This window comes from Sorex fumeus, unplaced genomic scaffold (assembly GCF_029834395.1).
Source record: "Sorex fumeus unplaced genomic scaffold, SorFum_2.1 ptg000128l, whole genome shotgun sequence".
NCBI classification, from domain to species: Eukaryota; Metazoa; Chordata; class Mammalia; order Eulipotyphla; family Soricidae; genus Sorex; species Sorex fumeus.
Window position 1 is genome coordinate 9,416,221 of NW_026606185.1, and position 17,397 is coordinate 9,433,617.

At 40.7% G+C, this 17,397-nt stretch overlaps 1 protein-coding gene across 1 annotated transcript in view; it reads left to right on the top strand.

Annotated features, from left to right (window-relative positions):
- The window catches only part of COBL (cordon-bleu WH2 repeat protein), a 297,521-nt gene that overhangs the window by 118,189 nt on the left and 161,935 nt on the right, over window positions 1-17,397 (top strand). The window contains exons 5-6 of the mRNA XM_056138339.1: window positions 6,111-6,208; window positions 7,540-7,611. Coding sequence (XP_055994314.1) covers window positions 6,111-6,208; window positions 7,540-7,611 — 170 coding nt within the window. The remainder of the gene's footprint in view (window positions 1-6,110; window positions 6,209-7,539; window positions 7,612-17,397) is intronic.

Genomic DNA, 17,397 nt, shown 5'->3' on the forward strand with positions numbered 1-17,397 from the left:
CCACCTAGATTTTAAAATCATTGAATTTTTGTCCAAACCGGAATTGAAATGGGTAGAAAAAAAATTGTTTTTGTTTCCCTAGTCTGTAATGACTTCCCTTTATCCCCAGTGTCAGTTCTGAACATGCCCTTCTACTCTGACCTCTGTTAAGATAAATCAAAGATGGGGAAAAGAGAAGACAGTTGGCCTGAGGGCTAAGAGGACCTCAGAGAGACCTCAGAGAAGCCCTAGACTCAGCTTCTCCCTGTCAGTTGTCTATAACTGCTTCCAAGTCCCAGACAAGCTAAACCAGTGACAGAATGTTTGGGCTGTTTTCTAAAACTTACAAAATTATAGTGCATCCATTCTAAAGAATATAAATATTTGTATATTGTGGATGTAAGAGTCTTATAACTCATCATGTGACTCCAGTGTTACCACAAGATAACAGAACACCTTGTGATGCCAGTGTTGGTGCCTCTGACTGACATGCTGTTCTGTGGAGTCTGCTGATTATTTCCTAGGGCTCTCTATTGAAACAGTTGTCATCTCCCAAAATGTTAATGCTTTTTGCCCCTATAATTATTCAGATGTACTTAAGAAAACTTTCTGTTGTAGTGAACCTCACTTAATTTGTTTCTTTTTTTATTTAGTTCACAAATAGGTTTGATTTTCTGAATATTTACATGTTCTACATTCCTTGCTATATGAGTCATGGGTTCAATATCTGGAACCATAAAAATATGTACAAATAAGAATATGTATGCATATTTAATCTATTCATAGTTTCAAACATTTATTTTCTTACTAAGAAATTTATTGTGAGCTGATTTTTCCCTTCCCTAACCCAGACAATGGAGATTCTAGTCCTCAGTATTTCTTTTACATTCAAGAAAGGATTTTAGTTCAACCAAGTATAATATAGATTATTCATTTCTCAAAAAAAAATCTTTTAGTGGCTGTCAAAAAAACCCAGTTTAGCAAGTAAGGCTCTTGCCTGGCATGTGGTCAGCCCTGGTTTAATAGCCACATATGGTCCTCTGAATACCACAAGGAGTGATCCTTGAGTGAAGGGCCAGGAATAAGCCTGGAGCACCATTGGATGTAGCCCCAAAACAAACCAGAGAAAGAGAGGCAGAGAGAGAGACAGGGACAGAGAGACAGAGAGAGACAGGGACAGAGACAGAGAAACTCTGACCTTGAGAGCAATGCATCTTGCGCATTTATTATACTCTTAGATAGACCAAACCTTTCTCAGCATCTAGTCCATACGTCTGAATGGATTGAGTATGCGTGTACAATTCTATTATGTTTGTTTAGATTTAGTTACTGTGACTCTTGAAAATCAGGTTTTCTATGAGCAAGACAAAAAAGAGAAGATTTCCCCCATTTAAGTATATGGAGGGAAATTGTTTCTATAAACATGTATTTTGTTAATATGCCAACCACCATATAGGTAGTTAAAAATTAGATAATAGAACCTGTTTCTTGGGAAAAATCTTATCGATAGCCCTCCCCAAATCAGGAATGGGCTTAGACACCCTTGGCCAGTCATTTCGAACATGGACTTTGATTTCAGGGAAACCTCCCTGCATCTGAAGCATACTTTTTTGATCCTCAATGCAGAGCAGGTCACATGGGTAGATCCACTCTGCACCTTTAGGTGTGTCCTATACTTCCGCTTTCAAGGGTAGTATGTGCCCGAGTCCTCATGTCATCTTCTTCTCTGCCTCTCTTTTCTTCCTCTAGTAATCTCTTCCTTGGTGCTCCTCTGAGAGATAGAGAACATATTTCCCCAGAGATAGAGGAGTACCAACCCTTGTGTTCATTGTTTCTACCCTCTGGGCCACATATACTGTCACTCTCCAAATATCCCATACTATGGTACTATATATTTGCGACTAAAAGAGTCTGTTGAGTATATCTGTCCAATGTTTCTTCTTTGCCCCATTTGGTTTACTTCCCCTCCCAAGCCAGCAGCTACCGGGAAAACAGGTGGGAGCTGCTAGAGGAGATGTTCCCAGGCAGAGACAGCCCCCCACCCCTCATTCCCCAATCCACCCCCACTATCATCCTAGCAGAATTCCCGACAACAGCAGCTTGAAAGGGCTTGAGGCATTGCTGCCACCTGCTCCCATGGTGATGCCTCAGTCTGATGGTTGCAAGGCTTGGAGTAGCCTAGGCCAATAGTGCAGGCCTGCATTTGACTGCTCTGCCAGGCATGGCCAGACTTGGGAAAGGCCCATGGAGGGATGAGGCTTGCCTGCATATTTGAAAGTTCCTCCTCATTTTATCATCACCTGCGTTTTCCAGTTCTCCTGACCAAAACAAAGTCGGAGCCATCTTTGAGCCATCGAGGTACCCTGAGCAAGTATTCTTCCTGCTGTGTGTCTTTGTGCATGGCTCTGGGCTGGGGTGATTGCCAGATGTTTTGCAAAGGGACTGAGGGAAGGGAAGCTTGGTATTCACCACCTTTGGGGGCATTGTGTGGGATTAAAATAAGCTTACAGTTTGATTTCTTGACACTTTGGCTAAAAGAAGCATCCCATGTGTAAGAATTTTCTTGTATGGTTCTAACTGGTAAGGAATGAAGGTTTATGAACCAGAATTTCATAGCAGGACAGAAGTGCTCCACACACAAGACAGTTTTCTTTCCTTCTGCTTACCTGTGTTGGATTTCCTTGGCTTGCCTCTAGAATCCTGCCTGCCTGCTACAGAATTTAGAGATGATAAAATTTTGCTTTGTCTGTCATTGAAAAATATGTAAATTATTAATTCAGATTTTATATTTCTTCTGATACCTATTTGTTATAAGTGTATGTGTATAAACAAGCTCTAAATCTTTTCTAAAATATCCCACTGAGTATTTGTATTTCATACAATTTTTGTTCCCATTTTAAACATTATTTAGCATTAGATTTTATTTCTGAAATAGGGTTTGGTGGAAGAGCTCTCAGCATCTGTTCGGACTCTGGCTAGGGTGTTTGCTCTGGGCCTCCCTTCCAGATGAAAATCAGCATTTTTCTCTAATCCTTCAGCATCTCCGAGAGCATGCCAGCTATTCCCCAAAGAAAAACTCCTCCATTCTGGCTCTATCAGTCCTGGGAGATTTGATTTTTGATGTGAACAGGCTTAAGTCAGAGGAGATGGAGAGTCACTCAGCCGTTTATCCCAGCCCGTACTTCTTGTGGTTTCGAAATGGGAACACCCACCTAGAAACTCATGCCATAGGAGCAGCCATGGCCAATACTCAGAAGTGCCAGTTTGATCTTCCTCTCATGTCTCTTCCTTGGAGATCTTGTTTGGCTCCCTGAACAGGACTCATGCTCTTTTCTTTTCTAGAAAAGTGAATATTTAGAATCAACCAAACTTCAAGGGTTCCCTTATGTCATTTTGTCCCATGGCACCCCCAATTCTTTTCTCATTTTCCAAACTGTTTTTGATGGTTTAAAAATGCCACGTGCTTTTTCATGGGTTTGACGTAACTTCATGTAAACTTTTATACATCTAAGCTTTCATTTATTTGAGTAAGTAGAAACAAATATCTGGGATCAAATGTGAGATCCATCTGGACCATGGGTCCCAGGGTTTCTGTGCCTTTTCCAGGGCCACTTGTGCGAGATGGTTTGTCACCTGTCCAGCTAAGTCAAGATGAGGAAGGTTGTAACGGACATAGGCATGTAAAGAAACTGAGCGCGCAAGCCCCTTCTTCAACACTCTGCCAAGTCCCAGCGTCCTTCCAAGGACAGTGCCCAGGGACAGCAGAGCCTCTCCCCTGCAGACCAGCGTCTGCTTCAGGAGCAGCTCAGCACGAGCACCCTGCTAGTGAGTTGAGGCCACACAGGAGCTGCACCTACAAACCTGGGTAGGCAGCTTCAGTCCTGTGGACCTAGTGGCCACCAGAGTTGCTGTCCGACTGGGGAGGAAACTGGGATTCTGAGGGTTCCCTGGCCCAAGCGATTGTTCCTGTGCCTGGCATGACAGCTTGAGTACTAGCAACATGTTCTCTCACCTGTTAGTTGTTCGTGTGTGGTGCTAGGACCACATTATGTATGCCACACATTTATGCCACACCAGTCCAGAAAACATACTGGTAAGAAATGTGTATTTCTGTGTTGTTGCTTACCTATCTTTACTCTCTTATAGAATTTGTCTTACCCATGACAACTGTGCTTGTTAATGTGCAATCATGGGCCTGCATGTCACAACAGAGCTGCGCAGTAGCTCAGGTGTGCTGTCTAGTTTGCTGACCAGCTTGAATGGAGCTGCCTTTGAGTGAGAGCCTTGGTCCTCTTGACTAAAATTTGACTTTTGCCACTTACGGAATGAGTTTTTCTTTGTTGGATAGGATTGGTGTTGATATAAATGTTACTAATACACTTACTTTCATGTTTGTGTCTAGACTTTGAAATTTTGACTTGTAGATAAGGTAATTGATATTTTCCTCATTAGGGGCTTATGTTTTGATGGCAGAGTATGGAATTATGTGGTCCAGATGTTTCCACTGGTGCCTGTCTCTTCAGCAGGTGACAGTAAAGTGGAGAAATTAATTTTTGGTCCTTAACTGTCCTTCCTTTTACCATATTTGTGTCATTCAAAGAGAAGAATCAAGTGGGCTAATGATAGAGGTCCGGAGTGATGTTTGAAGTGCCAGTAAATCCCTGAACCAGAGCAGCTAGTTGGTACTTATGGCAGCATGGTAGGTGCCAGACCCAATCATCTCATTCACCCTAAGTGCCAGTGAGGAAACTGAGACTGGCAGCAGCGAGAGAGGTGGCTCAAATATGCCCGTGCTCCATGCTCTTCAGCCCTGCTTTTCTGTCTTTAGACTTAAATACGCCCAGAAGAGTGTGGGTCCACCATGCTCTCCGGGTAGGGCTCTGCAGTGTGCTCAGGCTCCCATTTCTCATTGTTCCAAGTTGCTGATGCTGTTACCCTATTTCTGTGGGAACCAGGTCTTATCAGCTCTGTCATCTGCATCCTAACAACTGAACTGTTGCCTTCCATCTGAAACACACGAATTCCCATTCTAGCTCTGACATCCTGATGAAGAAAATGCCAAAGATTTAGAATTCAAAATTTTTTTCAGGAGGCCGGAGTGATAGCACAGCGGGTAGGGCGTTTGCCTTGCATGCGACCGACCTGGGTTCGATCCCCGGCATCCCATATGGTCCCCCAAGCACCGCCAGGAGTAATTCCTGAGTGCAGAGCCAGGAGTGACCCCTGAGCTTTGCTGGGTGTGACCCAAAAAGCAAAAAAATAAATAAAGAAATTTTTTTTCAGACAGAACAGAGTGCAGTAAGATAGGAAGTGTGCTGACTGAGACCAGGAAGGAGAATAAGGAAATAGGGAACTAGGAAGGAAGGCCTGTAGCAGTTATTTTTATGAGCCATCAGGTCAGTTGTGGCCACATTTTTGAAATAAGTAGAGTCTCAAGATGTTGATATATTTCACTTAGAATACATGTTTTTCCTCACTCATCATTCTTTAAGAAATAATTTGTTGAGATAGCAGTATAAAGAGTGTGAATATTTATGTTTTAGGGTATAATGTTACCAGCCCATACCAGTTACACTCAGCTTTCTTAAAGCAGGTGTTTTGCTCAATGTCTTAGTCCTTGGAGCTGTGAAATCTGCTTCTAATCAAAGTCCACACCAGCCGGGAGCATTGGGAATGCCATTGAAATGGTTTGTGGGTTGGGAACATGCTTGGTACCATAACAAAAGATAAAAGAGAAAACTATCCCAGTCTTAATTTTATTTTGATAGTGCTACAGAATAATAATAGGTGACATTAAAATTAAATTTACCTGGCTCTTTTTTATGCAGCAAAATGATATGTACTACTCATTTTATTTTCTTCTTGAATAGCACTGCCATAGAATTTTAATGTATTTGCTTTTTTATGCTTATGTATGGTATAGTCGTACCCCTCAAAAATATGACCATAATTAATAGCATTAGTAATTTCAGTTGGATGAAAGGAGGTTCAGAATGCTTTGAAGGATAATGGTTAATAGCTGTACTTCCTTAAAAGAACTAAAGACTAAAGGATTCATTCATTGAGTAATTTAACAAAATATTTCATCACTTCCTTTATTATGCATAAAAATAACATACTTTTTTTTCCAGAAACTTTTAGAAAATCATCACTTGGCAATGATGAGACAGAGAAAGAGAAGAAAAAATTTCTGGGATTTTTCAAAGTTAATAAAAGAAGCAGTAGTAAGGTAATGGGTTAAACATGATTATAATTTTGCATCACATAGAAAAATATATCCTACTCCTTTTGTTTGGGGGCCACACCTGGAAGAATTTATGGGCTACTTCTTGCTGAGGGCTCATTCCCAGCAGTACTTGGAAAACTGCGTGGTGAGGGGCATCAAACCTTGAACCGCGTATGCCAAGCATGCTCTTAGCTTAGTGGGGTTCCATTCCCAAAATAGGTTTCTTGAGTTATTTGTATGCAGCTTATCTTCAACTTTGATGTATATTTAGAAAGGTTAATTCCTTAAGAAGAGGCACCTTGTCAGTATGTACTTAAGTTATTGATTCTTGCTGTCACATTTTATTCCTAAAGTGACACTGTTTTATTTGGTAGTAGGATATAGATTGTCACATCTGTGGTCAGATAAGTTCCCTACTGTTGGTGCCTGCATGGCACCTAGTCTGAGGCTCAGTAAAACACCCTCTCACTGCATGAGTGAGTCAACACATTGCCCAGGTATATTGATTTAAAAACAGTCATACCTAAGAAGTGTTTGTGCTGGTAAGCAGGTATGCCTACTAGAAAAGTTTGGATGTTCTCAGTCTTCCTAATATTATCTGGGGATATGCTGCTTGATAAGTTAAAGTTTTTATTTGACTAGTTTATAAGCATTATAGTCATACTTTTAGTTCCATGTTGTGTAATAGTTTAGTCATAGTAGAGAGCATACCAAACGAAAGATATACATGCTTTGTAGTAAGATGGAAATGTGCTGGATGTGGTTGTGGGCTTTCCAGACATTCTGTTGCTAAACATTTATTGAGTATGAGTTTAAGAGATTTGGGGTCAGGAGTCTGGATGCTACGGTAACAGACTCTATGATCCATTGTACTCTGAATTTGACTGAATGATTTTCCAGCCAAATTGTGCTTAATGTTTTAATATTCTTTCTCCCTGAATTTAAGGTTGGAAAACTTCAAATATTCATGGATTGATTTTTCAAAGCTGTTTTTATCACGTTGATCCCTATGCTTCTTAATATTGCATTTTGCAAAGCTAAAGAAATGCTTTGGGGAAAATGAAGGATGAAACCTTGTTTTCATAAATTGTGGATTTAAAAATTGGACTTTTAAAATCATTGAATACTTTGGGTCTGTTTTTAAAACAGTGAACATTTTTGGCCTGCTTTGATAATGCTAAGTTAGGATGATGGCCATTATTTCTTGAAGATTCTACTTCCTTAAAGTGCATCCAGGTTGGAGGGGTTTTCCCTTTCCTCGACAGTTGCTAAGGGTAACTGGTTTGTTTGAGTTGGTTTTTACCAGGGGATAATGTAGTGTGCTTGTGTTCCAGGCAGAGCCTCTGGGACTCTCAGGAGCCATTAGCGATGAGGATCCCTCCAGGTCCATCAGCGGAGGCCTGAATGTGAGTATTGACCCAGGGCATCTGCTCCAGGGCTGGAACTCAGCTCTGCACAGCCTCTGTGCAGAGAAAAAGAAAACTCTAGGTTATCTCCCATGTCTTGTTGCTTTGCTTTCTGGTCCAGATACACAGAACTGAAACAAAAATTAATACTTTAAATTTTGGAAAATGTGTTGTTTTTTAGTTTCCAATTCCCACTGCCCCATTGAACCTGGTCAGAGAACTCTTGATGAGATAACTGAATTGTTGCTGTAGAGTTTCTCGCTAATATTCTCAGGAGCACAGGATGCTTCTCATTTCTGCATCTGCCACTTCCTTAACTCTGTAAATGCACCTGAAAATAATTTTTAAAAACTACCTCCCTCACATACTTATGAGTTGCATGTAAAAAATTTCTTCGTAGTTTTAGACACTTGAAAGACTATGTGATAGCTTCTTGTAAATATTGACATTTAAAATAATTCTAATCTAACCTAACAACTTCCCATCACTTTTCCTAATTGTTTAGGTAAATTTCCTATAACAATAGGAAGCTTTGCATTTTTTCTTGTATCATATTTCTATGCTAATTTCCACATAAAATGCTATTCTCAATATATATTTTATGCTTTAAAGTCTTTTATAAAGACTTAAGTATAAGTGTGATATGAACCAAACTGTTTATTTAAGTTAGATTTCTGAGTTTCATATAATCATTAAGCTAAAAAAAAAAACATTCCTTTTATAACTAAAAAATTAAAAATTTTATTACCACTGATAATAAAAATTAAATTTTTCTTTCTAAGATATTTTTAACAAAGTAAAAGGTATTTTTTATCCTGTACATTTGTTAATGAGCATAATTTATTAATAAAACATTATTTCATTTTTTAATTGCTATTTATACCAACTTATAATCCAAGGAGATATTTTCTATTAAAAAATGAAGATGGAAGATAGGAAATGTCTGCTTTCAATTCTTTAAATTTCTTCTGGTTAGTCACATGAATTATTAAAAATTATTTTTAATGATCCTTATCTATACCTAATTAGGTCCTCTTTGAAATCAGTAGATAAAATTTCAAAGCTATTTGACATAGAGAAAGTCACATTGGACTTACTGAATTCTTGGAAGAAATAGCAAAAACTTCCTCATCAAGATTTATCAAATATTAATTATACTCATTACTCATAGGAACCTTTATATGATATGTGAAGATATCTTTCCTAAAACAACAAATGTAACAAAATCATAGAGAACTCAAATAAGGTAGTATATAATAAAATTCGTTAAATTATAGGATATAAGCATATAAAGAGTTATAATTTTCTGTTATATAGCTCCTAAAATTTTATAAATTGTTTCTAGATAATTACAGTTGTTTCAAATGATGAAGTTGATAGCATATTTTTGTTTTATTATTTGTGAAGTTTTTGCGAGTCTCAATTTACAGCTTAACAGCTGCTCATTCCACAAATTATATGACTTAAAGATTTCACAAAAAACATAACATTGGATTATTTTCAGGTGTACAGTATGTAATATTATAATGTACATATGTATTATAAAATGAGTGCCACAATAAGTGTAGTTAACATCCTTCCAGAAAAGAATTCAATAATTGTATGTGGTGATGGGTGTCACAGGCATTTTCTAAACCTAGTACTAGGTAAAATACCTAGCATACCAGGTATTGTAACTCTCTCAACAGCAGTGAATGATAATGTAACTTTTTAGACATCCATGCTAATTTGTGTGAACTTTTTTTCACTAGTGCACTCTAGATTACTAGGAGATCGCTAAAGGATGGGATTCTGTCCAGGATGTTTTGCTTTCTCCTTTCCTCGGCTAGTAATCCATTTAAACAATAATAGTAAATTTACTTCCTATAATATTTCTTTATAATATTTCTAGCAATGTCATTTTGTAGTAAAACAGTAAGAGATATATTAATCTTAAAAGTTGCCTCTTCCTGGGGACATCTCAATATATATTCCAGGCCACAGTTCTCAGGCCAGATTAGTCTTTCTTAACCCCAGCAGGGTCCTTATTTAGTTACTTCTTTTTGGGTCATGACAGAGTTTGTTCCATTACCATGCTATTATACTTATGCCTCTTAGCTTGTCTCCTTTCAATGCCAGGGTAGCTTACAGCTTGCCCTGGGTCCATCCAGTCCCTTTGTTGGGACCCTGATTTTGGAGTGCTAGGAACTAAGGGTGACTGAGGCTTAAGTCAAGTAAATGTGGATGCCCAGGAGTAAATATTATTTTGGAGTCAATTAACTCCCATGTTACAAAGCATAGCATGAACTGTCTTCCTATGTCTATACTAAAAAGACATTGCTAATCCATGTAAAGGACATAAAGGAAAGAACAAAGCAATATAGGATTATTAGTGCTTGATGGAATTGGGTGTGTCTCAGAGGCACTGTTGTGGGAGTGGCTCAATAAACCTAAGCTCCCTGTGTGTGTGTGGGCGGGGGGGGAGGGGAGAAACAAGGACAATCCAGTGTTATCCAAGAGTGGAATATTATTCAGCCATAAGAAAAGAGAAAGTCATGCAGTTTGCTTGCTACATGGAGGGACCTGGAGAGTATCACGCTGAGTGAAGTTCGTCAGAGGGAAAGAGACTGGAGACCAATACAGAAGGTTCTGTCTCATATAAGGAAACATAGAGTATAAGGAAACGTAATAAGAGAATAGTGAATGTCCAAAGACAGTGGAAACAAAGGACATGGGAACATACCAGCCATGGGGGCTGGTGTCAGTACAGGGGGGGGCATTGACGATAGTGGGGGTAGAGTGAAGCAGGAGCAGGAAATGATGCTAAGGGCAGACAGCATTAGTGTGAATCTCTACTGGCAAAAATATAACAAACCACAGTGCAAGCACATATAGTTATAAAAGTGCCCCTTGTAGGGGCAGACTGGGGGGGGAGAGGCAAAGGAGGGCATGGGGGGAAATTGGTGAGGGGAAGTAGGCACTGATGAAGGGATTAATTTGCGGATCAATGTGTGCCTGAAACCCAATCATGAATAATTTTGTAATTTCATGGTGACTAGTATAAAAAAGAAAAAAAAGTATAGTTTTCATATGAGGAAAAAGGCAAATTAGTTATGCAAATGTAAAAACCATTGAAACCATGCAAGATCCAAGAAAATAAGAATAAATCTATTTATAAATAGAGCATTTATAAATGGACTTAAAATCAGAAGTTAAACCCATAAATTTTACTTCAAGGGATTAAGAAGCTTTCTTTGATGAGAGAAAGAGAAAAAGAGAAGAGAAAAGACAAAGGATATTATAAAGAAAGAGAGAAATCTGAGAGAGAGTCTTTCAGAAGCAGAAATTTAAAAGTCAATCTGATCTAAATAGATATGACTAAAAAACTCAGACACACAAAAACACACAGAGTGTAAAAATAAATGAGGAGCTGTTCAAATATAAGTAGAACGAGATTTATGAAAAATGTGAATTAGAGTTACAATGAACTTACCATAATCATCCATTATGTGGACGAATTTCCAAACCCTTGTCAGTATTCTCTGCTGAGGGTCAGGGAGGTGAACCAGCAGTGAGGGATGGAGGCAGGTGCCAGAGTGAGTTCAGACTCCAGTGCTGCATGATCTCAACTCTGCTGAGCACTGTCAGGGCCAGCTCTGGTTGGTCTCCAGCACCACACAGTCCTCGGAGTGCCACATCCTCAAGACCGAGTGTTGAGCTGCCCAGTCTGGGGGGCCTGGACCTGCCGGGGTGTCTGTGCTTGGTTCCCCTAAACACTGCTTGGAAGCCCCTCCCCCCATACATATGCATATATTAGCCAAATGATCTGTTTTCATTCTTTGACTCAGATATTATGTGTTTAGAAATTTATTCGTAAGATTCTGTACCAGAAAATCGAGATGATTCCTATTCAAATTTGTTTATTGCTACATCGGTTATAACAGCAAGAGGTGAACACAGCTCAAATGGTCATCATCAGTCAACTGGGCGTAAGAACTTACTGGAATACCAGGAAGCTGTGGAGAAGGAGCTGTATGAATTCACATGCAGAGTGTTTTTCAGCATACATATTGAAATTATTTTTTAATTGATGATGATGTGTGCTAAAAATTGAAGTCAATCAACAGAGCCACAATATGGTGCACTAAGAGGTGTCCTAAAAGTAAAATTGGCTGGGTTGGAGATCAGGGGGCTGGATAGCACTTAATAAGCTGGTGGTGCTGCTGCTTCTCAGTGCTGGCCTGTGTCAGGTTTTCTGACTTGTTACTGTAAATTTTAAGTCTTTTGTGATTTTTAAAATCCTTCTTCCAATTTTTTGGTGGGGGATTTTTGAGTCATACCTTGCTATGATCAGGTGTTACTTCTGACTGCTCTCAGGAACTACTCCTAGTGATGCTCAGGGGACCATATGGGTTGCCAGGGATTGAACTGTATATGCTATTGCTTTGGCCCCTCACTGTTCCATTAACTTAAAAAAAGGTGATCTGGGCCCATTTTCCATTTGCCCTGTTGATGCAATTACAAAGATAGTGAGTCCTCACTGAATAATGTCAGTAGCTTCCTAGACAATTTTAAACAGAATAAGCAGACTTGTTGACATAAGAGTTACATTGCTGTGACATATTAGCACAGCGGGTAGGGCGTTCGCCTTACAAGCGGCCAACATGGCCGACCCGAGTTCGATTCCTCCGCCCCTCTCGGAGAGCCCGGCAAGCTACCGAGAGTATTCGATATGCCAGACACAGTAACAACAAAGTCTCCAATGGAGACGTTACTGGGCCCGCTCGAGCAAATCGACGATCAACGGGAGGGCCTTTACCTTTACCTATTACTGGTCACAGTAATGCCACCAAACACTTCCAGTATTAGAGTATCATTTGTGTTCATTCATTGATTTCACACCCTTCCCATTGCTATCCAGAGTCTGAGACAGGTCCTCAGGAAGGCACCTGCCTGTCACAGACACATCCCAGGCTCACTGCCCTGGGCCATGCTCACTGCCACTCAGCTGGTCTGCAGTCTGGGGATAGGAGCGGAAACCCAGGCCTCTGGGTAAGTCCCACGGAGGTACATTCCAGTATTATGCAGATAATGCCCCAGGGGAGGAATTGATACTTTATCCTCCCCTGTTTTATCTTTAGAAAAGGTATTCTCACTTGAGTGCCTTGTTGTATTCTGTCACCAATGTCTCCACATGGATGGACAGGACCACTCCCCTCTCTGAAGCGCTGCCCTTTCTCAATCCCTAGTTATGCCTCTAAATGCAGGTGTCATTGTCCCCACGGAGGTACCCTGGTGCTGAGAGGGGCATTTGCAGGACCGGGGTCCACCACTAAAATAGCTTGTATACAAGAGTGTATTAAAAATTAGTTTTTAAAAGAAAATTGTGAGCTGTTATCTCTGAATCAATACCCAGATTGGAGGGCTCAGTTAAGAATCTATGGGGGAAGGAGAATGATGAGAAAGGGAAGTAGTGGGTGAGCAGGGCTTTTGGGTATGCTGTGGTGTGTGGAAAGGGTGCGGCCATCCAGCCCAAGAGACTCAGCAACACTGAAGGCATGAGCCGAAACCGCAGTCACTGGACTTGGAAACGTGCCTGTTGAAGTGGCAGGAGGAAGCGGGCAGGGGAAACGGGGTCATTGGTGGTGGGGTAGGGGGTGGAATGCTGGTGTCTGAGGATCGGCTATCAATAATTTTGTACATCACGGGTCTTTACTTTGAGAAAAATCTCGATTTGAGAGGATTGTAAAATAATTTGGAAATGTTCCTTCCAAGTGTGTGAAGAGCCTATTTTGCCACAAGGGGTCAGTATTTTCTCAGGCATTTGGAAGCCTCTGGCAACTTAGCTGGGAAAATCTAAACTTTGCTGTTTTTCAAACTGCAAGTATTAAAAAAAAAATACAGGCATTCCAAGAACTTATCCATATGTTTATTATGCATGACTAACTTTTGTTACGAATCACATTTGAGGTACTATGTTGAAAGTTTAACTTATAAAGCATTTTCTATTAAAAATTGTAAAGAGCATTTGTGAAATTTTCAAAGTGGAAAGGGGGATCCATACAGAATTTTTGACACTTTGAGTATCCTTTTAAGTCTTAGTATGCATAATTTCATTTTACCTAACATCAGCACATCAGCTCTGATAGACAGAGAGCTCTGTTTTTTATTTGTTTTTGTTGTTGTTGTTGTTTTCATGTAACTTCAGGTAATTTACAGTTTGTCTCCAAATAATGTAGCTTCTTATTTTTTTTTTGGAGTCTCCCAAGCCGTGCTTGTGGGGGTTGGGCCTGTGGTACCAGGAGTGGAACTGGGCTCCTCTGTATAGGGCGTGTGCTGCTGGCCCCTGAGGTGGCTTCCAGGCCCTCTTACTAATCAGTTGAATATTGTGATCTTCACATGTGTGATCTTCCAGGAGAAGGGAGACACATAGCTTTCTGTTGACTTGTATTTGGGTTGACTTGAACACATTCAACTCCAGGAAGTCAGGAGTGTCTCATCTTTATATACATACATACATATATATGTATATGAAGATATATACAGATATATACATATATACAGTTATATACATCTTCATTATACATCTTTATTTACAGTGGTTATATATCCATCTTTATATCCAGCTTTATATACAGTGGGTATAGAATCAACCCCCGGGGTTCCCTGGACACTTAGGGGCAGGCGAGGGCAGCAGACACAAGGGGGAGCTCTTAGAGACCTGCTGTAAAGTTCAGGCCCTGCCTCTTCTACACCTATCCTTTCTCTGGTCTTGGGGTAAGAGTTCCAAGGAGTTAAGAGTTCAACTTGTTCCTAATATCATTTTTTTATAATTTGTGAAATATTCTTTATGTATGAAACATGAAAAGGTGGTGGGAAATCAAAAGGTAAAGCCCCACTGTTGGCATCACATCTTTCCTGAATGGGTGTGCTACTGAATACACCTGACAGTTCTCAGGGCCACCAGCCAATTTCCTTGTACATAAAATATTAAGTGGCAGGGAAAGGAAAATAGACCCAAAACATAATTTATAAAAACTAACCTAAGGTTAGTCTTGCACGCCTGCAAGTTCGTCCGTTGAACAAGTTCCATATCAAATCACTTCGCAAAACCGGAGCCTTTTGGAAGAGAAATTGTGTGTTTTATTGGTTAGTGAGGGGAGAGCAAAATGGCTCACAGGCTCACAGATTCCTTTGAGAGGTTCAGTCCCCAGCACTCTCGCCACCAAGAGTCACGCCTGAGCCACTAAGGTGGCAAAGATTAATAGAACTTCATTGAGTTTCTGAACCCGCCTCCCTATAGCATGAGATTCTGAGCATGGAAATAAAACATAATTAGATCCCGGAAGAAGTGACAACCCTTAGTCCTCAAAGTGAAAAGAAGAAACCCTTTAACTGAAAAACATATAATATTTATAGGGATGAAAAGTGGAAAGTATCCTTTTAAAGAGTGATTGCCTTTCCTTACATTTTCTCAAGATAGGTGGGTCTGTTTTCCCTAACAACTGCATTTATTTTGTGACTGTCTCAGAATCTTGGAAACTGGCATTCAGGCCTCCTGGAAACCCCTTTCCCTCCACTGGCTGAGGTGCTTTTGGGGTTCACCTGGTTGCTGAGCTTAGGCTTCCAGGGCATGGAATCTGTCCTGTGCTCCAGCTCAGAGTGACAGCTGTCTCTCTGATGGCTGACTCGCTCCCTGCAAGCTCTCCTCCATCCTTCCCTCCCTCCTCCATCCTTCCCTCCCCGTCCCCTCCCTCCCTCTTGTATCCCTCCCTTCTTCCTCTTATCCTCCCTTCCATCCCTCCCCTCCCTCCTCTATCCCTCCTTCCCTCCTCCTCCCCTTCCTCCTCTCCTCCTCCCATACCTTCCTTTCCTTCCTTCTCCTCTCCCTCCTTCTTCCATTCCTCCTTCCCTCCTCTTATCCTCCCTCTCCTCTTCTTCCCTTCCCTCCCCTTCTCCTCCCCTCCCTCCCGCCACCTCCCCTCCATCCTAGGGCATCCTTCGTGTCTTAGACACACTATTTTCATGCCTCCTTCCACAGTAAAGCCTGGTTTTCTTGTGTGATAGATTTAAACTGAATGTGTCCTTTAGTTGGCCACAGAGTTCTGGTGCCACCAGGCCTTCGCACCTGTCTTATCTGCATGCCTCCACTGTCCTTTGTCCAACTGCTCCCCAAACCAGCTTTGTGGCCATCAGCTGACCTGCTGGACTGTCAAAAATAGCTTCTGTTGGAATGGGCTTTGCTGGGCCTCTCTCTGCCTCTTGCCTCCACCCCCCTGGGCCAGGCCAGCGGTGGGGGGTGGGAGGTGGGGGTACGGATGCCAGCCTCCCGCTTCCTCAGGCCTCACTCCTCAGGATTTGCCTCTCGGGTTCTATGCCTCAGACGTGGTCACACTCCTGTCACAGACCCCCGCATCAGGTGACAAGTGTCAGAAGGGGCTCTTAGAGGAAATAGATTTGTCCAGCTGGAGATTGAGGGGCCAGTCAGCCTGGGCAAGGTGGCCTCAGCAGAGTGGCCGCACTGACTGGGGGGACTCTTGACAGTTCCTGCACCTGCCCAGAAACTTTACCTCACAGAGTAGAGGCACCCAGCACTGGGCCCTGCACATGGACCCTGCTCATCTCGGCCCTCAGGCTGAACTTTGCTTTCATCTTGAGATCAGGATGCTGCCCAGGTTTGGGTGGCTTGGGCTGTCACAGCCCAGATGATAGCCTATGGGCTATAATTAGGCCATGTGAGTGACGCTGTTGAACCCCAGACTCCAATAAAGCCTAATGCTTCACTGTGGCATTTCCTGCCAGGAAGCTCTAGTGAACCTGATGCCGCCTTTTGGGGGACACGGAAACCCACTTTCAGGAAGGGCATCTCAAGCATTTGGCACTAAGCTTCAGGAAGATAATCTGATAGACTTGGGCAGTAACTATTGATTGGCTGTTTTGAGTTTTTTTAAAAAAAAACAAGAAAAAATCAAAAGGTAAGAAAGAAAATCCTGTGTTTCCTTAGCTTGAAAAATATTCCTCTGAATATAAATTATTTATGTATTATTTATGTTATATCTTTGTCAGAATTATTTTGCTTGAGCTATATGAATGAATATTTGGTAATATTTCTGAAGTATGTTTGATGACTTTTAGCATGTTTTCTGCCTTCTGTTTTTCTTGGATGAACATCTAACTTTGTAACAATAATTTTAAGTAAATAATAAATGCAGATTATTATGAGGCTTATTACTTGAAAAAATAAAGAGATTTACAGAACAATATGACTTTCAGTTGCAATTAAATTTCTGCACTGTTCATGCCTTGGTCTGATGTGAATCCTGTGTGAGTTATGAACACTTCCAAAGTAGATGTTAGCAATTTCGTACTGAGGACATGAGCTCTCCTTAGAATAAATCATTAAAATTTGATCTAGAACAGCTTATAAATAATAAATATATATGTTAACACATATATATGAAATAATTTATATATGAAGTATTTCTAAATAAAGTCACAGTTTGGTTTTCATTCATTTGATGTTTGTTGCATTTATAGGGAAGGGGATGAGCTTTTGATTATCAACTCAGACTAGCTATCTTAATTTTTTTAAATATTGTGCATTTTATGACTCCAGCATTAGTTTTTTCAAGTCCTCTCTTGCCATTCATTTTCTCTGATTTGACTGTGTCACATTTTTTAGAGAATATTGTCTGCTTTCAACAACCATCACTGTCCAATTTTGTTGAAACTGTGAACACAAATGGTAGCCAAAAGGGAAAATAACATCATGCCCTCTAGGGGAAAATGACATATTATTATTATCTT